Source organism: Galeopterus variegatus, unplaced genomic scaffold, assembly GCF_000696425.1.
Source record: "Galeopterus variegatus unplaced genomic scaffold, G_variegatus-3.0.2 Scaffold69, whole genome shotgun sequence".
Taxonomy (NCBI): domain Eukaryota; kingdom Metazoa; phylum Chordata; class Mammalia; order Dermoptera; family Cynocephalidae; genus Galeopterus; species Galeopterus variegatus.
The window spans coordinates 532,319-558,098 of record NW_007726180.1 but is presented as its reverse complement, the minus strand read 5'-3'; the positions used below and the strand labels follow the sequence as shown (position 1 = coordinate 558,098).

Sequence of the window (25,780 nt, the reverse complement as noted above, 5' to 3'; positions counted from 1 at the left end):
TCCCTTGCTCATTACTAGTGTACTCTGTCAATTCTGTAAGTGTATGTGAATATAAAAAGTTTAAAACTAAAAGCTAAAATCAAATAAGAAACCTTCCAAAAAGTTTGAAGTTAAATAAAGTAAGTATAAAATGATACATTTAGAGAGAAGTAAAATGGCTGGAGAAGTGTAAAGGATTTGAATTTTCTTTTTCTTTCTTTCTTTTTTTTTTCCTTTTTGTCTTTTTTCATGTCCGGCAACGGATCGCAACCCTCAGTGTCGCGCCCGTACCGGACCGGGACCGGCAACGGGATCGCAACCCTCGGTGTCGCGTCCACACCTCGCTCAGCCAGTGAGCAGGAACCGGTCTGTATGTGGGATCCGAACCCTCGGCGGGAGCGCCTCCGCACTCCCAAGCAGCGCACTGTAGCAGTGCGCCACTGGGCCGGCCCTTATTTGTATTTTCTTGATGATTAATGTTAACCATCTTTTCATGTGCTTACAGCCATTTGTACATCTTCTTAGATGAAATGTCTATTCAAATTTTTTCCCCATTTGGAATTGGGTCATTTATCTTTTTCGTTGTTTAGTTGTAAGTATCTTTATATATTCTCGATACAAGTGCCTTATCAGATATGTGATTTGCAAATATTTTCTCCCATTCTGTAACAGTTTTGTCACTTTCTTTATGAAACTGATTGCAGCATGAAAGTATTAGTTTTGATAAAGTCCAGTTTATGTATTTTTTCTTTTGTCACTTTTGCTTTTGGTGTCATATCTAAGAAATTGCCTAACCCACTGTACTCCTATGTTTTCTTGTAAAGTTTTAAAGTTTTAGTTCTTGTATTTATCACTGATCCATTTAAAAAATATTTTGCTATTATAATATTTATTATTTCACAAAAGCATTAAAACTTATTTATTTATTTAATTTAAATTTTTGTTTTAATTGACAAATAATTATATACATTTATGGGGTAAAATGTGATGTTTTGCAATATGTATATTTAATGGAATGATCATATCAAGCTAATTAATATATACATCACCTTACATACTTTTTATTTTATAGCAAGAATATTTAAAATCTATTCTTTTAGCAATTTTGAAATATACATTAAAATTAACTATGGTCACCATGTTGTGTAATAGATCTTGAAAACTTATTTCTCCTGTCTAACTGAAATTTTGTGCCTTTTGGTAAATATTTCTCCATTCCCCACCCCGAATTCCAAGCACCATTCTACTCTCTACTTCTATATGTTCAACTTTTTTAGATTCCACATGTAGGTGAGATCATGCAGCATTTGTTTTTCTGTGCATGGCTTGTCTTCCAGGTTCATCCGCATTGTTGCAAATAACAGGATTTCCTTCCTTTTAAAGACTGAATAGTATTCCATTTTATATATATACCACATTTTCTTTATTCATTCATTTGTTGTTGTACAATCTGATTCCATTTCATGGCTACTGTGAATAATGGTGCAATGAACATGGGAGCTTAGATATCTCTTGAATGTACTGATTTCAACTCTTTTGGATATATACCCAGAAGTAGGATTTCTAAATTGTATGATAATTCTATTTTTAGTTTTTTGAGAAGCCACCATACTGTTCTCCATAACAGCTGCACTAATTTTTATTCCCATCACCAGTGCAATTGAGAAGAATATGCATTCTGCTGTTATTGGGTGGAGTGTTGTATAGATGTCTGTTAAGTCTTATAAGTTTATATATGGGTACTTCAAAAAGTTCATGGAAATAGTCATATTTTTAAATTCTATTTCTCCACGAACTTTTTAAAGTACCTTTCGATCTTCCTAGTTATTCTACTTCTCATTAATAGTGAGATGTTGTAATGATGATGTTTTGCTCAATGATGGACCACATATATGACAGTGATCAATTTAGGTGTGTAGTATGCTATTCCATCTAGGTTTGTATAAGTACTATGAAGTTTGCACAGTGAAGAGATTGTTTAATGACACTGCCTTAGGTTGAATGTTCCCCCCAAATTAGTTCCCACTGTGACAGTGTAAGGAGGGCGGGAAATCCTATTATGGTAATTGAAAGGTAGGGCCTTGAAGAGGTGATTAGATTGTAAGATGATGCTGTAGTGAATGGATTAAAAATGGTGGTCAGGGGCGTGGTTCTGAGGGCTTTAAAAGAATAGCAGATGAAAGGTTTGTCTCTCTCTGCTCAACAATTTTCTGCCATGTGATACATCTGGATCACGATTGCTACCACCAAGACCCTCACCAGTTGTGTTCCCTGGACTTTGGATTTCCAAGCCTCTGGAACTGTAAGCAATATATATTTTTTAAAAATAAATTACCCAGCCTATGTACTTTGTAATAAGCTGCAGAAATAGACTAATACAAACACATTTCTCAGAATGTATTCCCATTGTTAAGCAACACATGACTATAGGTATATGTTGAAGCCGTACAATATGTCACAAACTTATAGGCACTAGTGCTCTCAAGTTTCTAATGGAATTTCAAAGGAAAAGACATTAAGCCATAGTCATATAAATATCTACAACAAATAGCCAATCATCATTTTATAGCTCAATAATGGAGCTAATGAGTTTGCTGGATGAATTTTCTTCCAGGTCAGAAAAAGTCTCTCAGAAAAACTGAAAGAAGACACTTGTGGCTAAAGCTCAGTGAACCAGAAGGTTAGGGCCAAAATTTGAGGGTGGGAAGGTTGACCAAAAAAAAGTGAGATGTTGAAGTCTTCAACTACTTTTGTTGGAATATCTATTTCTCCCTTTATTCTGTTAGTTCTTGCCTATATATTTTCTTAAGTTTTTCTCTTTCTGTTCCTCAGACTGGGTTATCCCCACTGACTTATCATCAAGTTTGCTGATTCTTCCTTCTGCTACCTCGAATCTGCTTTTGAGCCCCTCCTAGCAAAAAGTTCATTTCAATTATTGTGCATTTCCACTCCAAAATTTTTATTTGGTTCTTATTTATCACTTCTATCTATTAATATTCTCTATTTGTTAAGACATGCACATGGCCCTCTACATCCCCCAGGCATATGCCAGAGCTTGTCAAAATCCCCTATGAACATCTCATTTCCCAGATTTTCATTTTAAGTTTTTTTCCAGACCCTTATGTATCTCAATTAGCATGACAGCCTTAGGAAGATGTTATATTAAACAATTGCTGCTAATTGGTTTGGACAAATACCCTGAAGGTAGGGCTTTTCTTGGAGAGTTAGCTCCAAGTCAGGGCAAATAATAATAAAGCCCTTTGTATTTTTTTTTTTTTTGAGAAAGCTGTAAGACAGGTCAAATAGTGACAATGCTTTGGAAATAAAATGGGACTTTTTGAGGAATTCTAGTCCTTGTCTACCCTCGTTGGTGGCTACAAGGCTGCCAGTTTTCACAGCTAACATGGTTACAAGGCTACTATTCTAAAGGCTACTGTAGAGCTGAGAAAAAGTGATGGGGATAGGACAAGTTAAAAAACTTCAAAACTTGCTGTTCTTACTGAGGTTTAGCAGTTCCGAAATTGTTGCCAGCCTTTGGTTAATTTCCACAATTCAGAAATGGCAATATTAACAATTTTTGCCAGCATTTCCATTGCTTTTATGGAGGAGTGGATTTACAGAATTGCTAGATTATATTTTCAAGCATACAATAAGTTAAACTGTGAAAAGAAAACTAGGCAAAATATGGTGCAACCAGAGCATAAAGTTATTGAAGACTTGGTGACTGTGCATTAATATTTATATGATATAGCAGTACCTGGGGAACTAGTCCATTACTACCTGTGCTCTATCTGCAATGTACGAAGCACTCTGTATGCGTTGAGAGGTTTAATAGCCTCATACATACTTCAGAAGGAAAAGTACTATTAGGTTATTGATTCTTTCTCCTTAATCATGTGGAAGCTTTAGGGGAGAACAAAAGGGAATAAACAAAATGCATGAAGAAATGGTAGAGCCTGGCAAGATTTCTGATAATGCTTTTCATTATTGTACCAGAAATCCAAACCTCAAACAACCAGTGTGAGTCAATTTGCTGATTTAATTTTGTGTTACTCTAAAAAATAAACAAAATATATAAAAGAAGAATTCAGTAATTTCCATTACTGTACATACATTTATGGTAGATAGGATATTATCTGATATCATCCACCCCCCACAGATAATTATGAATGTAAGACTCTACTTCCATGGTTGAAAAAGAAGTTCTTCCTGTTTACTTTCTTTCCTAGTAAAATAATTTGAGATCCTCAAATAGCCACTCTAGTTACTATATATAACAAGTTCAACTTTTAAAATTAATTACATGATTACAATGTATCTATGTTTCAAGTTCCCTAAAGACTGTCTTCAAAACACAGAGATTTTCCAGCCTTGGATATGTTTATTCAATAATTTGAAAATTATTGAATTTCTCGCTTCAGATAGTTTTAAGTATTATATAGCCAAATCAGCTAGGCTCAAACAAGCTTTCACTTCTCTATTGAATTCATGTACTCTTAGCTCAGCCAAGCACAAAACAGCTAATGCCGTCACGTTTGAAAAGCTTTTATGCCGAATTTGACACAAAAGCAATCACAAAGCAGACAAAAAAGGAATTTCTCTTTCAAAAGCTCAAAGGGGAAAAAATAAATGAAAACTCTGAGCCTGGGAAAATCTCTCTTGACACTGGAAAAGAAAGTTTAAAATGATCAAGAAATGATTTTTCCGAAGAAGCCATTGCCAAGTTTGGACCAATCTTAATAGCCTAGGGAACAGGTTGTGAACTAAACCAAGATTCTGCCAAATGAAATAAATCTCATGATGATCACTGTTGGCAATTTTAGGTGCCAATTGCATACTATTTTTGCCTCTTATGAAAGTTCTAAGAGGCATCATATATCTCAGGGTTCTGTCATAGCCTATTGGCAGGGATTTTGATTAAGATGAAAATGTATGTTTTTCCGTAACATCTGTCTTTTTATCTCAGAACATTATTGTTGTACCAGGTACAAAATCAACTACTTTCTAATTTCATATTTTTCTTTCAAAAAAAAATAATGGTATATAGCAAAAAAAGAAATTATAAATATATTATGGGCATCTCTTAATGACCTGCTCATTAATTACTGATGCAATAAACACATGCACTCTGCTCTTTTGCCAAATAGAGACTCTCCTGTTGCTGTCTCCTTCCACCCTGAACTTCAAAATAGGCTTTTCCCAGATGCCATCTCAAATTTGATTTTTATTTTGTGATGGGTGGTTGTTGTTTCCATTTCTTTTCCACTACTTTTTCTAACCAAGAGAAGGGTTTCTAAATGCCAAACCAGTAAGGAAATGGTTAAAGATGGAACTTAATGAAATATTATAAAGAATTAAAAATGATAATTATTAAAAGTTATGGAGCAAAGGTTATAACTATTTATGCAATAAAACTAAGTTTAAAAATCAGAGTTCAAAATTTTACCTTCATTATGAGGACAATTAAAATACATGTAGTTTAGAACTGGAAGAGATTATATAGATAAAGACTAGCAATTATGAATCATTAATATATCAGGATTGTGGGTGATTTTTTGAGGTTCAAATATGGTGACTGGTTTAAATTTTAAAAGAGTATAACAGTCCTGGTGGTTGCCTTTGAAAAACCATTTCATTCTTGCTCATTAGTGACAGGGAAGTCAACAGTGATGGTGCTGCAGTGGAAGCTGGCTGCTGTAATCACAGCTCTCTGCCTCTGTGGACATAGCCTGATAATTGCCTTCCTTCCAAGGCTCACAGGCTCTCTTGCTACTCTTAAGCACACAGACCCAGAAAGAACTTATGGAGCAAAGAGAGTTAAATTATCCAATGTCTTCTCATGTCTATTTCCACACTTACTTCCTAAAAGAAAATTGTGATAAAACAGCTAATATCACTCAGTAGTGATAAGATAGACATAAAGACCAGATGTCCATTTTACTTGCTCCTTAATTTTTAGAATAATCAAAAATTGTAGTTCCACTATAAATGTAACACAGTTTGCAACTACCTTTTCAGTTTTTTTATAGTAAACATAACATGAAAATCTGTGGGGGGTGGATGATATCAGATAATATCCTATCTACCTCAGTACACTATTTTTATAGCTTTTATTTTCTACCTGTTGGCTTATCGGTAATATAGTATATCTTATTTGTCAATTGATAACTACGATTGTCTCTTTTCTAGATCCTCATGGTGTTTTCTTGATTTGTTTTAGCCACATAAACAATGGGTGGAAGAGGAAATCTGTCTTCTTATCTGCAAGCTGGGAACAGTAAGAGTACTTCTCATAGAGGATTTTTGAGAGGATGAAATACATCAATATATGTAAAGTGACCGGCACAGTTTTTGACACATAGTAAGCACTCACTAAACATTAGTATTAGCAATGGGATTACTTTTAGTTTTAACATATGTCATTCAGAGGGCTGGCCCGTGGCTCACTTGGGAGAGTGTGGTGCTGATAACACCAAGGCCACGGGTTCAGATCCCTATATAGGGGTGGCCGATTAGCTCACTTGGGAGAGCATGGTGCTGACAACACCAAGTCAAGGGTTAAGATCCCCTTACCGGTCATCTTTAAAAACAAACAAACAAAAAACATATGTCATTCAGGAAATACATGAGTAAATTACAGCTTTGTCTTTATCTGTATTATGAACCTACATTGAATATGCAGCCATATCATTAAATTCCTAAACACAGCACACAAACTTTGTACAGTTTGTAAAGATAATGGCTGAGCCATTTTTATGATGTAGTTTTAGACTGACTATTCAAAAGCAATTATTTTTTATTTAAAAAGTTTGACAAGGATAGTAATTATAACAGAATCCTGTTTTTGTTTTAGGTGTTTAGAACATCTTACCTGTTTTGACAATACAATTGTTTTATTTTCTTCTTTTATATTTCCTTTTTCAGCTTCTTGTCTCTTATTTAAAGTTCTTTGCTCTTCTGAGAGCTACTAAACCTTAATCATTCCTGCCAACTTTAGGATTCTCTTAGGTTAAGATTATTTCTCATTTGCCAACTTCCAGAGTCCTCTTGCCCTGATCGAATCTATCACTGAATGCCTCTCATCTCTCCTTCCCCTCATCTAACTCAAGGGTCCAGCCCAAACTCTTTTTTCCTGCTAATTATTCCTCACCACTTAATCACTTTGGTCCATGACCTGCTAGATACATAGTATCCTAAATTTATAGAGTGTAAAAATAAGTACCATAACATACTGAGTACCTTATGGATAAGACCAGAGTCTTCAAGGATAAACACATGGATTCTATATTTCACATAGACCAGAAATTAGGAAGACAAGCATTAGAAATTCTTAATTCATCTATTCTCATCCACTGGAAAAATTATTAGTGGTAGCAAGTATCTTGTTAAAGAAAAAATTTTCATTCATCTAGATTTTGCCTCCAACAGAGCTAATGGTAAGACTGGAAAATCCTGTGTGGCTTTCAAACGGTCTTGTCATATAAGTGAAAGTTGTGTCCTCATAGCAGCTCAGGTCCTTTGGCAAAGTAGCTATGGCAAAGATGGGCTAAAAGCTCACTAATCCCATTTACTTTTCCTGAAATTAAGCTGGGAACAAATTCTGGTCAGTAAGATGTGGTGGAAGCGATAAAGATAATTTCTAGGCCTGGCTATAAACCCCATAGATTGACTGACCACATTCTGTCTTCCTCCCCTTCAGTGGCCTTGGGCAGCCTTTTGTTTAAAATGATAGTTTCACAAAATTGTTAAAGCCCAGATCCCCACATAACCATTTGGGGGAGAGCTCCGAAGAAGGGTTTGTCAACCCCTATCGAACTGTGACATAACCAAGGAATTTGTCTTTATTATATTAAACTGTTAGGATTTCAGGTTTTTTTCTTACTGTAGCTTAGCATAGTCTAACCTGATTAATTTAGAAATGGAAGCCACTTCATCCAAGGAACTATATGGTTTTCTTTTTAGATGACATAACCAATTTGAGATTCAGATACTTGTTTAGCAAAAGGCCTTTTCTACCAGATAAAAAAATCTGTAGAGGGTTATGATCAAGTACTCAATCTGGTCAGCTTCCTTACTTCTCTGCTTAAGATCCTCTAAGGAGTACACATCATCTGGCATTTAAGGTTTTTCCAAACTGACCCATAAATACCAGGTTTGAAAGGATTTAATGCATCTAAAGCACCATGCATGGTGCTTAATAAAATGTAGTTATTAAACAAATTTTATTTTCTTTCTTTTATTCTGAGAAGTTCTACAGTATTTAAGTAGACAGATATTTGATAAAGTTTTGGGGGGAAAAGAAGGAAAAAGTGAAGGAAGACAAGGAGGGAAAGAATGAGTTGGGCTGGAGGTCAGAGAATGAGAAGAGAAAGTGAGAGGATAGCTTATCCCTGCCTGATTCTTATCCACCTTATCCATTGTGCTTGATAATGCACCATTCTTATCCACCTCCTTCCTTCTTGATTCAGGGCCCTCAAATAAGGTAAGAAGTATACCTGCTACTTTTCCTAGGAAGTAATTAAGCCCAAATAGTTGGCTTCATGCTATGAAATAAGTATGTACATCAACTTTGAAGGGATCTTAGAAGATGGTGCAATATGAAAAATAGCCCACGATATCCAGATTATTAAACAAAATTAATTCTGAGATTGATATTAGCCATCAATTTTCCTCTAATATCTACTCTGACTCAAAAGTCTACTGTTCATTTTAGTTTAAATGTAATTTTCCTTTAATAAATTTATATTAAAAATCATTAAATTTTAATCCATGATATAATTTTATACGGTAAACCAGTATTTTATTTTTAAAATGTATATTTAATACTAACCTTAGTTTCTGTGATTTTCTTTTGGATTGCATCCATTGTATAGGGACCCTCTTTCCATGGCTCAAGCTTGGCTCTGGCCTGTCCTATGACCTGCTCAGCTTCTTCCTTAGCTTCCAGCCATTGTGTTGAATCCTTTAACATTTCATTCAATTGTTGCCTCCGGTTCTGAAGGTGTTCTTGTACTTCATCCCACTGATTCTGAATTCTTTCAACTGGAATAAAAGGAAAAATGAATACATAGTAGTAAATGCTAGTCTTGTAAAGACATTTGAAATCTAACATACAAACATTACCCAATGTTATATTGTTCATTAAAAACATAGTTCATTCTGTTATGGCTGGGATGATGGACAATAGGATTTCTTACTTTTTTCAGACAGCAAGCATGAGTTTCTGTTAAATTATCTTACTAAAGGTGACCTAGAACATCAGTATATACGTAAAATTTTAACTATTCATAATCCCTAAAACCAAATATGAATCCTCTTTAGGAAGGTACTATAGCAGCATGTCTAAATCCCTTCACCCTTACCACTTCAGTGCCTATCAGACTGATTTCCAGTATCAGCATTGGCATTTCATGTGGCTTTCTGTTGCCACAAGTGTTTGCTTTACCATCTAAGCGGCAGGCCAGACACACTAGGGAATTGATGCTGACCCATCACCTCTCAGGAGCAATCTGTAACTAATGACTGATGGTAGGAATTGGGGTATGGATACTGTAGTTCCCTTGGTACTAAGGGAGATAACTCTGAGGCATGTGTTTTACAAGGTTCCAGTAGTAGCTTGCTTGATAATGCACCATTCTTTATTGGCTGCCTTGCCTTACCTGTCTCACTTCCCCACTTTCCTGCAAATGATTCTCTTTCATTCTAAATAAACCACTTGCTCTCAAAACCTTTTTCTAGGGTCTTCTTCTGAGGGAACCCAAGAGCATCTAGGTATATTGGAAACTTCTTTCCACAATATCTAAGAATTCATACTGGGTACATTCTGTAAGCCTGGCTTATATTGAGGCTATTTTTAGTATCATTGTTAATCTAAGATGGAGATGCCCTATAGATTCTGGTCTTTATTTTAGAATATTAATAATAAACATGAGAACATTATTTTTTCTAAACAACTGCTTTAAGCTGGTTTCATGAAATGGAAATAATATAAAAAACAACAAAACCACCATACACTTTATCCCTTAAGCATGAAAACTGACATTCTAGATTCTTCCCTAATACCACCACATACCCAACACCATATATGATTAGTTACAAATTTTTCTCATATACAACTTCTCTCTTTCTATTGCCATTGCAAAGCTCTACCACTTTTTGCCTTCATGTCTGTGATAGGCTATATAGTTCTCCTGCCTCAAGTCTCTTCTTCACAGTGCAAATTCTACACTGTAGAAAAATTAATAACTAATATAAATCTGATCACCTCCTTCCCTCATTTAAAACCTTCAATGTCTCTCCACAGTCATCTGGAATATTGTAGCTTGATATACATATTCCTCTGTGATCAGGCCTGGATAATCTGAGAAGTTTATCTACAAAAGGAATAAATCACAACATAAGAAGGATGCAAGAAAACCATCACAGAAAATACAAGAACCTTGAAGCCATGGAGCTGTTACTACATCTTAGCCCAAGGGATGAGGGGAGGAAGAAGTGGCCAGAGGCAGAGAATCATAATGAGAAACCAGTTGAGAAGAGCAGTAACCTTTTGTCAAGGGACACAGTCAGCCTGTGGCTACCTCATGGGGAGGGAATTAGGAGGATAAGTATCCTGACCTCGTTTTAACCTCTCTGTTCAATTTCCTACTAGAGTTCCCCAGTGCCTAAACCAACTGAAAGCCAGAGGGCACGAGAGCCCATTAATGACACAGGAGAGCCTCCCAGAATAGAGAGTTAGGGTAAAGAAGGGCAAAGACTGTCTATGGATGGACAAACAAAATGTTTACAGCACAGTACTACTTTAGTATGCATACTTGATACCTTTTCTTCTTACTCTATTGTTATAATGCATGTATTTGAAAATAACAAAATTGACTTTTAAAAAAATAGTCTCTGATTTCTATTCACCTTCACCTTAATTAACCTTAATTAGTGAAATTTTACTATGCTAGCAATTTTTTTTTTTTAGAATGCCTAGTGGCAAGCTAGGGGCCGGCCCGTGGCTCACTTGGGAGAGTGTGGTGCTGATAACACCAAGGCCAGGGGTTCGGATCCCTATATAGGGATGGCTGGTTAGCTCACTTGGGAGAGCGTGGTGCTGACAACACAAAGTCAAGGGTTAAGATCCCCTTACCGGTCATCTTTAAAAAACAAAACAAAACAAACAAACAAACAAAAAACATGGCAAGCTATTTGTAACGCAGCAAGATAAAATGGTTCATTGTGGTGTGCATTCCACTGAGGATGTGCTTTCTCACTCTTGACCTTTAACTTTACATTCTCATAAGACTTAAATAAATACATATACAGGCTACAGACTCACTCAGCAATCAATCTGTACTTTCATGCATCCCTACCCACTCATCCATCCATCTAGCCAGCCAATCACCATTTTATTTATCATATACTAGATACTAGACATTATGCTAAGTACTGTGGAAACAAAGTAGTCTGAGAGAGATTCCTTTGCTTTTGCTTTGATGCCTGTTAGATAGTGATGTTATTCACTGTCTAACTAAAGAATACTTGAAGAATATGGGACAAGCAGGGAGAAGATAATGAGTGCGATCTTGGACTTATTCAGTCGGAGGTTTTGAGGATCATCCGCATAGGACTATCATTTTAGTCAGCTGTACTGAAAGTTCTATAGCATAGCTATGTATTTTGAAAGAGAGAAATCCAGGATGGGAAATCATTGCAGAGAACTAAAAACTGAAGCTATCAATGTGAATGCATTCTCAGTATGGCATATAGATTAAGCAGAACAAAAGAATTAGAATGGAGTTCTAGAAAATATAACATACAAAGACTGAATAAAACAAAAGGAGCCAGTAAGATGAATGAGAGGCTAGGGAGGTAGGACAGAACAATCAGGAAAGTATACTTCCATAAAACAAAACAAAACAAACAAAAAAAAGATTTTCAAAAACCCAAGAGTGGTTAACACTTTTAAATGTCACAGATGTCACAAGAGACAATAAAAATCATAATAACTAACATTTATTTGAATATCTATTCTGTTTTAAGTTCTTTACTTGTATTAATTCATTTAATCATCACTATAATTTTGTGAGAATTATTTTTTATGTTGTTGCTATTGTTGCTATCATCCTCATTTAAAAGATGAGGAAATGAAGACTGTTGAAGAATTGGCCTAAGGTCATACAGACAGTGATTGGTAGAGCCAACACTTGGATCCCCAAAGTATCCGTTGGCTTTGGCCACATGGAATTCCCTAAAGATTACAGACAAACTGGTTTTAGTGGGATGGCAGAAATGTTATTTTAGAAAATGGACAAATGAATCTCTATGAAAAACTAAAGACAGTAAGTTGGAGACTACCCATCCATAGCTCTTCATAAGAAGGGAATTACAGGAGGGTTTGAGGTCAAGTGAAGACTTATTTTCCAAAACATGAAAAACTTCAGTATGTGTATAGGGCTTGAGGGGGAAAAATAGTCAACAGGGTAAGGATGATGCCAAATGGAAGACATCACCCCAGGTGTACTGAAGACAGGTCTACTGAACATTCATCAAGTGACTCCTTATCCTACATTCCCCCTCTTATTTCCTCATTTGTTTGGTTTCCATATGATAGACCTCCCCTAGCCTTATGGGAGGTGCCTGATTGGTTTTAACTCATCTCCCTGGCCTTAGTGGTTGATTCAAGGATTTCTGTCCTAAGTAAGGCCAACTGGAGAAAAAGAAACAAGTCTAGAATTTTTAGTTTGTACTACTAAAGAAGAAAACCCAGTGTTCCCTACTTAACATAAATGAGAAAGCATGTAGCCCTGTAATAACATGATATCCATCTTGGGACAGTTCAGGGGAATTAAATGGAGCAAATATTGGGGAGCAGAGCCATAAAGTGGAGAAGGAAAACTAGAATCTGTTTATAATATTTAATTACTGGGTCAAGCCTCACCTATTTCTCAACTGTTTAGTGACAGTGGTCAGTACATTTCTTTTACTTAAGAGTTAGCTTAAACTACTTTGAATTGGGTTTTCCATTACTACATCATAAAAAGTTCTAACTGGCAGAGAGGGACAAACTCTTTTGATGCAAACACAGGTCTCAAAGGAATTGTGCAAGAATCAGAGGAATTGTAAATGAGGATGTCTTTAAAATAAGAAAGTTTAAAGGAGGACTTTGATCCTGCTTAAAACAGCTATAATAAGGGCATCTGGGTAAATAATATGCTTTATATTACCTTGGAGAAGTTTCTACATAAAATCTTCCAAAGCTCCTTGAACCAAAGCTCACCAAAAATGTCACAGTATTTAGATAATATAATTGAGTCTCATGGGTAGAAAAACATTTATGCCACCACATATTTACCTCTTTATATTCCAATTTTTTATATGATGAAAAATAAGTAAAATGAACACTCCAAAAGACAGACATCTAGAGGCCAAATTATCTCAGGGTACTGACATATAGAGTGGCCTTGCTTGGTTATATCCATGGTTTAAAATGTATCTTTCACAGGAATGTGGAAAGACTATGACATATAAATGTAATATGACATATGAAAGTATTAGAGTCTATCAACAGATGAACAAATGAACTAAATACAAATAAATTGTGCTGTATCTTTAAAATGGATGTTACTCAGCAACAAAAAGGGATGAACTACTGATACGCAAATCAACATTGATTAATCTCAGAATAATTACGCCAACCCAAAAGGAAGAATACATACTGTAGGATTCCATTTATATAAAATTCTAGAAAATACAAAATAATCTATAATGATAGAAAGCACATGAGTGATTGCTTGAGGATGGATAAATGCGGAGGCGGGGATGAGAGGAATAGATTACAAAAAGGCACAGGAAACTTCTGGGGTGAAGGAGATGTTCATTATCTTGACTGCAGTGATAGCTTCAAGGATATATACATATGTCAAAATTTATCAAATTGTACACTTAAAATATGTACCATTTATTGTATGCTAATTATACCTCAATAAAGCTGTTAACAAAAACAAAAACAGAAATATATACTATTCTTCTTCCCTTTTAAGTAGATCTTTGATAACTAACCACCCACTCAATGTCATCATCACATATAAAGACTTCCCCTGCTCTCCTATGTGCATTCATTTTCTCCCACCTTGAAACTTCTATAACACTTTTTAATCTTCTACAACTTTTACTGTGTCCTACCATAATTTACATTTTTCCATTTCTGTCTCCCACTCTAGACAATGGACACCTCAAGGGCAAGGGTAGAATCTGTGGCAGATACTGTCAGTGCCCCATCTATATGCCCTTGGCACTTACCATTCAATTATAGGTCAGCAAGGTCCTAGTACAAGCACTTATGCTACTACAAGCCTGGGGACTTTCCCTTAGACTTCCCAGTGCATTAGCTAGAAGTGCTGGGGAGTTAATGCACCAGGAGGAGTATTCAGCCAACGATGCATGAGTGTTGGAAGTATAATTATCCTTGGTTCCTTGTCCTTACCCCTTTTGGGTGACAACTGTGAAGTGTGTTTTTCACTATTTTTCAGGGTTCCCTTATCATTGACAAACTCTTTTGGGAAAAAAGCTAGCCACAAACAAGTAGATAATGTAGTTGTTCATAACAACAACCTGCTCAATAATTGGCTCAATTATTGGCTGCTTTCCTTTCCCTATCTCACTCTCCTACTCCCCTACTGGTACTTCTTGGGATCAGTTTATAAATAAACCACTTTCACCCTTAACCATGCTTCAAGGTTTTCTTCTGAGGAGAACCTCACCTAAGAGTATTTTATTCATTTAAAAAAGTCCTTAGTGCACAGCTCAGTGCTTGGTATTTTGGATACTTTCAATAACTGTCTGTGAAATGAATCGTACTTGTAGACTATTTCAATTATCCACACTTCTTTTTTATAATGATATAAAAATGCCATTTCCAAAGTTAACCCTTGCCAAGTATCTTGAGTTTTTCTTCTTCAAAAGCAATCATTGTTTCTTTATTGCATTTCAAGTTTATATAATTTGAGCACTGGCTCAAGTCTTTTGCATGCCTCTCTTTATTTTCCTTTCACTCTTCTACTCATGATCTCTATTACCGGCAAACAAATGTTCTCTGGGCTTCTTTTGTTTCTGATTTAATGCCTTTGCATCAACCATACTTTTTGTATAAAACATCTGCAATATCATGTATACTAGTGGGATATTCTCATCTGATATAAAGTCCATAAATTAAAAGGTATAGGGGTAGGGCAGAGAACCCTAAGAGCCAAAACTAACATTATTAAAATAAATAGAGAGAATCTGTTGACATGTCTTTGTATTTCAATCTGTGTTTTTAATCAAATTGCAGACTAATATGGAAAAGTCCATCTATATATTGCCTAAGGATATTTTTGTAGGCATTTTCAAATTGTGAAATATACTGCTCTCCAGAGGAAAACAACAATAAAATATTGTATTGTTAATAACATAAGTACAATTAGATGAATACTAGAAAGACAGCAGAAGTCTGGTCCCATGTGCAATAACCAACCATATGTGAGAATCCATTTTGCAAAGCAGAAATTATGGAGAGATTATTTTCTTTACGGAAGGATTTACCACAAGATTTCTCTAAATAGACAACTTGTCAAGAATATTTAAAATATTATTTGACTTGTATTTCCACTTCCAAGTATATGCATACTTATATTCACTAAAACAGAAATGCATACGTATATTCACTAAAAGACCTATGCTAGACTCTTGATGGGAGAACTATTTGCAACTGCCCCAAATTGAAAACTACCCAAATTCCTATCTATTCTAAAATGGAAAAATATACTGTGGTATCAATAGAATTCTATTTAGTAACAAGAGTGAAGGATCTAAAACTATATGCAAAATATGGGTGAATCTCACAAACAATGTTAAGGGAAAAAGTCAGCCACAAACAAATAGATAATCTTTGATTCCATTTATATAATGTACAAAAACAGGAAAAAATAATAGAAGACTAGAAGTCAGGATAGCAATTATCATTGTGGGATGAGTTAGTCACTGGAAGACACATGAAGGGGGCTTCTGAGGTTCTGGTTTCTTGATTTGGGTGCTGTTTACACAGTTGTATTCAGTTTGTGAAAATTCAATAAGCTAGACATTTATGCTATGTGAACTTTTTATTATGCATATTCTATTTCAATAAAATTTTTTAAAGTATTATTCAACTTGTAAAACATATTCTACATATAGCTTTGGATAATAATTCATCCTTTTCAAAAGAAGTATAACCTGTGAAATATGCATCAATTTGGCTGTTATGAATGATAATAAAAAATGCAATGGTTTTGCTAAGGACATAACACAATTTAGGCCTTAGATTCGTGTGATAAAAAACATTTCAGAAATACTTATTGGACACTGAACTGGACTAGACTCACAGAAACAAATTAGCACACACAATTTAATCAATCAGCAATTCTGCTATTTAATAAAAGAAACAAAGCAGTACAATTGGTTGATATAGCAGGCCTAAGAGTAGACCCTGTAGAAACACACACAAAAGTTTTTTAGAAGTTTCACATGTATTTCATTTTGTCAAGGAATGAAAGCAAATATAAAGTCTGAAGATCACTAAAGAGAAGCCATTATCATGGAACTAGATCACTGTGGTAGTTGGACATCATATACACCTGGTAATTGTCCATAATTGGGCAACAATTCAAACTACATAATTTCACACTTGTGACATTTCACCCAGGAGATTGATAGACCGAAGATATATTATGGCAATATACTTGGTCACTAGAGCCCATACTGTTAGATTTACATTTACACCAGATTCATCTGACATACAAAAGTGAAAGAATAATAAAATATACCCACATTAACCCAGACAATCTGTGCATGTTTGTAATTGAAGAGCTACACAGATGTATGCATTTCTTCTCACTGAAGTCCATCATGAAAAGCTTCTCAACTGATTTGTGCAATAAATAGATGCTGGATAATGAAGGGAAATAAATAACCAATGCTAAGACTCAGGATGACAGACTGGGACCCAGCGTGTGTCCTGATTTACGGATCTCAGAAGTGTCAAATTGGAAACTCAGCAATCATGTCAAGAACCACAATATTGCTGAGAAAGAAACAGTTCAGTTGATTGAGTACTAAACAATCTTTCACTTCAAGTTTTTAAACTAGCTATGTTTGATTATCGATATACATTCTTGACTGATACAAATTCCTCAAAACATCTCTCCTAGGGAGGAATGCTATTTACAAAAAAAAGTGAATGCCTTTTTGAATATACATTGCTACAGAACAAAGAACAGCTCTGTTGTAATTTTTGCACTAAAGGTACAGCCTAAGAATTAGAAGTTAGTGTGACTGAGTTTTGGAAAGCAATCTTGACTGACGGTTATAGCTTCGGATTTGTGATGAAATGACTAATTTAATGTGGAAAAGTTGATTTGCCACAACTTTAGTTTCCTCAACCGCAAAACTAAAATAGTAACTGCACAACCACAGAATTGTTGTGAAGATAAAAATTCAATGATGAATAAAAGCATAAAGGACCCTACTAAAGCAAAGTGTTATTGCTTCTCTGTACAGAAAAGATTAAACAGTATATTATAGTTATTAGCAAATATTCATGATCTGCTAGGAGGTTCACACTGTAGACCTCAATGATCCCAGAGAGTACTCAAGAGTTCTGGGTAGAAAATACCAAGCTGGAAGAGTTAAATTGCAGGTAAATCTTTTCAGGTCATTTGAGTGGGTGAAAAAGTGACAGATATGTTTTACTGTGGGCAACTGTAAGGAAAAATGATCCTAACTGCAGTTAAGACAATAAGCTCTAAACTATTTGATGGAAACAGGAAAAAGATGTGGGAGTCACAATAGACTGTTACCTGAAGCTAAAATAGTCAACAAAATTATCAAGAACTGAAAACAACGAAACCACCATTATCATACTCCTGTACAAAGTTAAGGTACACGTATACCTAGAGTAATGTGAGTATATCTTAATGTTCGACATTCAAAGACATATGAGGAACCGAAGAAAGAAAAAATAAGAATAACCAAAATTATAGGGAATGTTAAGATATGTCCCTCTTACTTCCACAAGGCATTTAAACATGGTTCTATGGAAGACCCATCTACAGCTCTGCAAAAAGCATCTCAACTCAAACCTACCAAGAAGAAGAAGCAAATATGCTAACATGTAACTAGTTTGAATTGTCATTTGCTCCATTTAAGAACAGGAGAGAAGGAACGTGGTTGCTGTGAAAATAAAGAATATAATGTCTGAGACATAACAGACTAGAAAGTTAATAAGGGGAGTCTTGCACATGATTAAATCCTGGCCACTACAGCTAAGTCGAATATCTGCTTCTTCTCTAAATCCTGAAAAGCTAGAACACAGGAACAGCTAAGCCTTTATTTTAAATTCATGGAAGGCAGACCCAGAATAAATGGCTAAATTAAAAATATTTCATAATATTTGTCTAACATCTAAGGTTAGCTTGGGACATGGAAAATATTAATAACTTAATACTATTTTCACACTCAGTTTACTCCTCTGTAATATGGAGATTGTAATAACAGAAAGATTAATCATCTATAAAGATGAAAAAAATAAGGGATACAAGGCCCTGAGCAGAGTGTCTGGCCCCTAGCTAGCTTTCACTTATAGGGGTAGAGACAGACAATCATGTGCTTTTATAACATCATTGTACTTCTCTCAGGCTTTTTATATCCTGAGTCATAAAGCAAAGGGGGGTAGATTGGATGATCCCTGGGGTTCCTTCCAGCTCTAACCATCTGTGAAATACATGTTCCTTGATGTTTCTGTCAGAGATTGAGGCTCACCTTACAAAGCTATTGGGAAGAACTCAGCCAGCCCAGTGTTTGCATAAACAAATAGCATATTAATAGCCATATTATGCCCATAGATGGACGTTTGGTATGTTTCAGCTCAGTAATCTTATGGTCATGTATTCACTCATGCTAAAAGTCAGTTAAAGTAAATTCAAGTCAGCCTAACAAAATGTTCTCTCCTTTCTGGGTTGGTGGTATTTTTTGTATCTTAATAGAGGCATGTGTCACAAAGGTATATTCATTCATCAAAACTCATTGAATGCTACACATGAGATTTGTGCATTTTGCTTTATACAGATTTTGCCACAAACAAAGAGAAGAAATGGGAACAAATATTGAGCTCTAGTTAATGATCTGCATGTTGAAGTGCTTAGAAGTAAAGAAAACTGATGTCAACAACTTACTTTAAAATGCATCAGAAAATAATAGGGATTGGAGGGCAGATAAAGGGATGAAATGATACAACAGAATCTAGATAGTGGGTTCATGGACAGTCACTGTACAATTCTCTCAGCTTTCTGTGTATTGGAAAATTTTAAAAATAGAATGTTAGATAAAATGTTCTCTCACAGCAAACACAAAGCAGCGTATTATTTAAGTAGTTTTCTAAGTCACTAACACCACTTTCCAATGAAGAAGAAAATACCATCTGTGGAATACGGAAGTTGAAAAGATACTAAACAGAATTTACCAGAGCAGAAACGGCAAAACGTTTTGCTCCAAGTCACACTCAAAGTTATGAACACAGCTAAAGCAGTGCTGAAAGGGAAATTTACAGCATAAATCTTTACACTGGAAAAAGGAAATGTTTCAATTAAATAATCTAAGTTTCTACCACAAGAAATGAGAAAAGAATAAAGTCTTTATTTATTATTATTATTTTTTTTGTCTTTTTTCGTGTCCGGCAACGGATCGCAACCCTCAGTGTCGCGCCCGTACCGGACCGGGACCGGCAACGGGATCGCAACCCTAAGCGCGCTGCACCCGCACCTCGCTCGGCCAGTGAGCGGCAGCCGGTCTGTATGTGGGATCTGAACCCTCGGCGGAAGCGCCGCCACACTCCCAAGGGGCGCACTGTAGCAGTGCGCCACCGGGCCGGCAGGTCTCTTAATTTCCTAATCAACAGACTGCCAAAGACGAGATTACCTCCTTAAAAGTATGCTGAATATTTTAATAGAGAAAATGAGTTAGTCTTCTAAAGAAATCTCATTGCCCTGTTTTGGTTATAAAACACAGAATAATGTGTATTGGTTCCCATGCTGAAAGATGAGTTAAGGTAAAAGGATTGTGTTTTCACCACTGGTTGGAGAGTCCTAGATATGAGAAAAAATACCCACATACAGTCAGAATGAAACATGCAAGTTGTTTTATTAATTAAATAAGCAGGTTAAATGTGATATTATTTGATCACTAAAATAAATTAATTAAAAAAATAATGACTTTTTTTGAGGGAAGGGACTATTTGTTAAGATGAAATCTTGAAGTTGGGGGAAAAGCATGATGCATAGCTATGCAAAAGTATTTTAGTTTATCATCCTAGGTCATTCACAAGTCACAGAAACGAAACTAGATATGATATAGACACACCATATCATTGGACAATCCATCTGTCCAGCAGCCCAGTGGTCAACTAATTAAGTGCCAAACATAGCAAATAAAGTACTAACAACTCAAAAGTGTTGGGCAAGAGCTCATTAAAGCAGAGCTAAAGGGTACTATTACAATTCCAGCACCAGATTTATTACCATGTCACCATCATGCAATGCACACAATAAACCTCATTCATCACTGCAAATTTGCACATCAAAGTCGATGCATTCATTAGAATATACATATTTTTAACAATATGTAGGATAAAGAAACATTATTCTCTCCCTTAACACACATTGAATTTCATCTCTACAACTTGCCACTCAAACTTTTATTGGATGAGTACAGAAAATGGAAATTATACCTGAAAAACAAAGTGGGCTTACTCCTATCTTTACAAGCACACTCCACAGTCCAGCCATTCAAGTTAAAGAATAAAAGTAAATGGAAAACAATTTCTTGAACAAAAACTATGGCTAAAAAGCAAAATCCCTAATATTGTCTCTTGACAGACTTTTCTGTATTTCTATGCTTCTTTTACTTCCTTCTCTTCAGTTTTAGGCATCCTTCCCACCCATGTCCAATTCCCTCCCTGCTCTTAATGTTCCAGTATCTTTCACATCCTAACTGAGGTCATTTGTTTTTTCACCCCTCCTGTGTCTTCAATCTCAGTCTACAACCATGTTTATTTCTTTTCTAACATAAAAAGAAAATAACGATGACGACAAAAGCCAAACAAATTTTTTTCTTTTGGTGTACCCCTCTGGCCAATCCTATTCTTTCTCCTTCATGAAAGAGTGGTTTTATACAGTGCCATTTAAAGAATGGTCTGTGGACCAGCAGCATCAGCATCAGCATCACGTGGGAGCTTGTTAGAGATGCAGAATCTTGGGCCCCACCATAGACCTTCTGAATCAGAATCTGCATTTTAAAATAAGATTCCTCAAGTGATTTCTATGCACATTAAAGTTTGAGAAGCACATCTACACCCATTATTCCATATCCACACCTCACATACCCTTCTTAACCCGCTGCAGTTTTACTTCAGCCTCTGAAATTATGTTCACAGATGACAGCAATGAGCTTAAAGTTGCTACAGCATTAAAGATTATAAAGTATTTTTCTAGACCTCCCTGAAGTACTTGCCCTTGAAACCTTCCCTTTTAATTAACGTGGCAAAATTCTTTCTAGGATTTTCTTCTACCTCTTTGGCCACTCCACAGCCTGTTCTGACCATCCCTTAAATGTTGCTGTTCCCTAGGGATCTCCCATTGATCTTCTTTTCATTTCACTTTACATATTCCCTCTGGTGAGTTCATCTACTTATATTGCTTCATTTACTACCTCTACAATGGTCATAGTTAAATTGGTGTTTTAAGTGGAAAACTGTCTCCTGAGCCCTCCAAAGTACCAAACACCTACTAAATCCCTTTGAAATAATCATTGCCAAACTCAATCACATAATATTCACCCTTCCTCTTCCCTAATCACTGACACACATCTGTTCCTCTACCCAATCATTCAAAAGGAAACCTACAAATCATCCTTGATTCCTCTACTTTCCTTATCCTTTAACCAAGAAGATGCTTTTATTCATTCAACCCACATAATCATTCTTCTGAACTATCATCCAACTCTCTCTTTCCTAGACTGCTTTAATTAAAGACCTCCTGATGTTCTCTTTAATTCAGTGGATCATAACCTTGTGTGTGCATTTGAATCAAATTGGGGTGCTTTAAAAAATACCAGTGTCTGGGCCCTATTCTTAAAGATTCTAATTTAATTGGTTTGGGGTAGAGTCCAGGCAATGGTATTTGTTAAAAGCTCCCCCTAATAATAGCCTTTTACTTTCCCCATCCATCTTCAATACTCTGGTCAGAAAAGTCTTTTGAAGATGAAAATCTGAGTCTGTCACTACTTATTAAATTTTCAAAGCTCACTCTCATCTCATTGCTTTCAGGATAAAATCAAAACTCTTTACCTGAATTATATGACCTTTTTAATGTGGCCCTTGTCCACTTTTCTAGCTTCTATTGCCTGTTGTGAAGCCCATATCCACATAGGAGTCCTCTGTATGTACGGTTACCACACATCTCATATGTGTCCAGGTTCTCCCCTGCCCAGAATGTTCTCATTGTCACTTTGCAGCATTCTCCTCAAAAGTCATTAACACTAGTCATTTTTTTCCCTGACCATTTCCTTACATCTCACCCAAGCCTTGTTTTGGTGCCCCCCTGCCCTGCTTCATGAGTTTCTCAAGCACTCTGTTTCTCTGTTCTTACCTTACCTCTGAATATACTGACTACACTAGCCAGTGTTTGTCTATTTACTGAAAGGTGATTACTTGAGGAGAGGGAATGTGTTTTTATACCCAGCACTAGTCTGGCACGTAGGAGGGTTTAAAGAAATGTGTGGTAAGGACAGATACAACTTTTAAGTTGCAAACAAGAATGTATATGCTACCGTAAAAGTGAAAATTATCACAAACATGCAATATATATTATAAAATGAAACAAACACATATACACTTAGTCAATGTTATGAAAATAAGGTGCATGTTCAGATATTTTGAAGACTTTGTAATTATAAGGCTTCTGTATTGAGGGGTAAAAGAGGAAATGAATTGAAGAAGCATAGCATCCATTGATCCCTTGAAATGCTTCTCCAGAAAAGTAAAATATGGCATTAAAAATAAATAAAAATCAATCAACTCTGGTTCATTTAATACATGTACTGTTACTAAGACAAACACAGGATAAATGATTATAAAATATATTTTAGACTAAAGTGTTGACTGAAAAGCCAAAAGGGAAAGAGTATGAAAGACTCAAGTTGCCAATCCTAGGCCCCATTTTGAGACAATTTTTGCTTATTTAAACCTCAGCAACTCATGAATGACATAGTAAATTATGAGAAATATGGGGGAGATAAAAGTAACTCTTTCCCTGTTCTAATGATTCCAATTCAAGTGAGAAATAGTTTAATATAAAATATGTAAATAAACTTTGAAAATTAGTATAGCAACTCCTAAAATAGTACAGCATCTCCTTAAATGAAATGTTTGAGTTTTCAGGAAACAAAAAAATATTTATCTATGGCTCCTATTACTTTCATTTACCTCTGGGTAAATCATAACTATACATCCAGAGAAGAAAGACCCAGTAGAGAGACAATACCTTCGTGAAACATATGGCTAAGAAATGCAGGAACAGAATAGTGTAATTGCTTCAACTTTAAAAGGAAATTCTCCTGAAACAGAATTCCCATAGTAAAAGAAAAAATAGAAAACTTTAAAATGAGGTAATTTACGTGAAAAGTGCTTTGTAAACTGCAAAGATGCCAGCAAACATAAGGTATTATTGTTATTTTCTTTAAAATGAGATGTAGAATAGCATTGCGCCTACACTATTTGCAGCAAGGGAAAGATTCTCTTAAAAACATATAAAACTGGTGCTTTTTAACCTAAACAAAAGGAAAGACACACAAACATTGCCAGAACTTGGTCTCAAGGAAGGCTATATATTTCTTCTATGTTCTTATAAATAAAGAGCCATTTGAGCATCTAATAATGACTTGTCTTTAAATATTTGTCAATTTATTTGTCTCTTTGTCTATTTATTCATCACAAATGTTTTCCTGATAATCTACTATATACCTAAAATTGAGTTAGAATGTATACAAAATCAAAACTGTACAAGGACTAATAAACATTCTGTAGATAAACTACCCAGTTCAATACTCACATGCATTTGGGATCTATGTCTTTAAAATAGAATCCACTTATTTAATGCATCATTAATTGGAAAGAAAAGCTGAAAGAGGGGACTCTCATAGTTTCCAGTGGCCTTGTGAATTACGGTCAAGAGTTTGGTCTTCATTCTCTGTGCAATGGGAATCCACTGAATGGTTTTAAGCAAGGAAGTGACACCATCTAATCTGGGTTTGACAAGGTTAGTCATGCTGCTAATTGGAGAGTAGATTGGAAGGGAGGGCAAGAAAAAGATGCAGAAAAACAGAGTAAAATGTTAGAATAGGCGTCCAGGCACAGCCTGATGGTGGGTGGTAGGTGGAAAGACAGGAACAGTTTAGTAAGACATTTAGAAGATGAAATGTACAGGACTTTGTGCAAGCTCTTTTCTCTGCATAGAATGCAGTGCCTGATACATGATAGGTACTTCATGAATGCTTTTGACGGGAAATGAATGGGGATATAAAAACCTTGCAATTTTTTTAAAGGGGTCTTAGGAGCCCTAGCCCTGCCATACTTTTTTCTCTCACAGGAAAAAGATGAAACTAATAGACTGTGACCATTGTTGTTAAGCAAGGTATGGCTAGGTCACTGTGCTCCTTCCAGAATACAGGCTGCACGTAATGTCTGCAATTTTTGTGTTAAAAGCCTTTTTGTTGAGAAATCTTATTTGCTTGATTTTTTTGGCTTGTCTTTTGAGTTATTTGTAGATAAATAAGAAAGTTGACCTTTTTTATATAAAAAAAAGGTGAAAAAGTTTGCTGTTGGAAATCAACATGGACACACATTTCATGTTTAATGTAAAGTTATAATCATCCCCATGAGGAAAAGTAATGTAGGCAGTTTGCCAGGTGGAATAGATTAAACAGGTGAGATGTCAGAGCTGTCAGTTTGAGAGCTGTCATTCATATAGTGATGAACAACTGAAGCCATAAGTATAAGGGACAAAGACGAAGCTTCAGGAGTGGTCTGGAGAGGGACAGATTAAATGTAGGAAATTGAAACAAGAAATTCAGATAAGGTTAGATGATCCCTGTGTTCAAGGAAAAGGTCTGGAGATGAAGCATGAGACTAAGCAAAGTGGACCTCTTAGGCGGTCATTTTTACTTCAGTGAAGTGGTTAGGGCATGAGCCACAAGAGATTAGATATAAAAATGATACAAATCCTTATAGAGTTCACATTGGTAGTTATAAAAGCAAAATCAGACAGGAGACTTAAAGAATATGAGCTGCCTCATTGTGGGAGCAAAGATTTGGAAGAAGTAGGGAACAAGAAAGTGGAAAGTTTGACAAAACATCAGGAAGCCAAGTTAGTCAATAAGTGTAGAAGATTGCTGCTTGAAATTTAAAATACAAAAATATGCCAGAATTAAATTTTCTTTTATTTATTTTTTATTTTACTTCTCAATATATGTTGTAATTGATTTTCATGCCCCTTTACCCGTTCCTCTCCACCCCTCCCCCATCGTATCTGTTCACTTGATTTAAATAGTTTAAGGAATTTTTGTGGTTATTCTGTCTTCCCCCCTCTGCCCTTGATTTGTCTCTGTGTTTATTTATTTATTTATTTTTAGCTCCCACAAATAAGTGAGAACATGTGGTATTTCTCTTTCTGTCCCTGACTTGTTTCACTTA

General features: G+C 35.5%; 1 protein-coding gene across 3 annotated transcripts in view; it reads right to left on the bottom strand.

Annotated features, from left to right (window-relative positions):
* DMD (dystrophin) overlaps window positions 1-25,780 on the bottom strand; it is a 734,955-nt gene that overhangs the window by 546,827 nt on the left and 162,348 nt on the right. For all 3 annotated transcript variants that reach the window (XM_008577619.1, XM_008577628.1, XM_008577636.1), the window contains one exon: window positions 8,810-9,021. In XM_008577619.1, coding sequence (XP_008575841.1) covers window positions 8,810-9,021 — 212 coding nt within the window. The remainder of the gene's footprint in view (window positions 1-8,809; window positions 9,022-25,780) is intronic.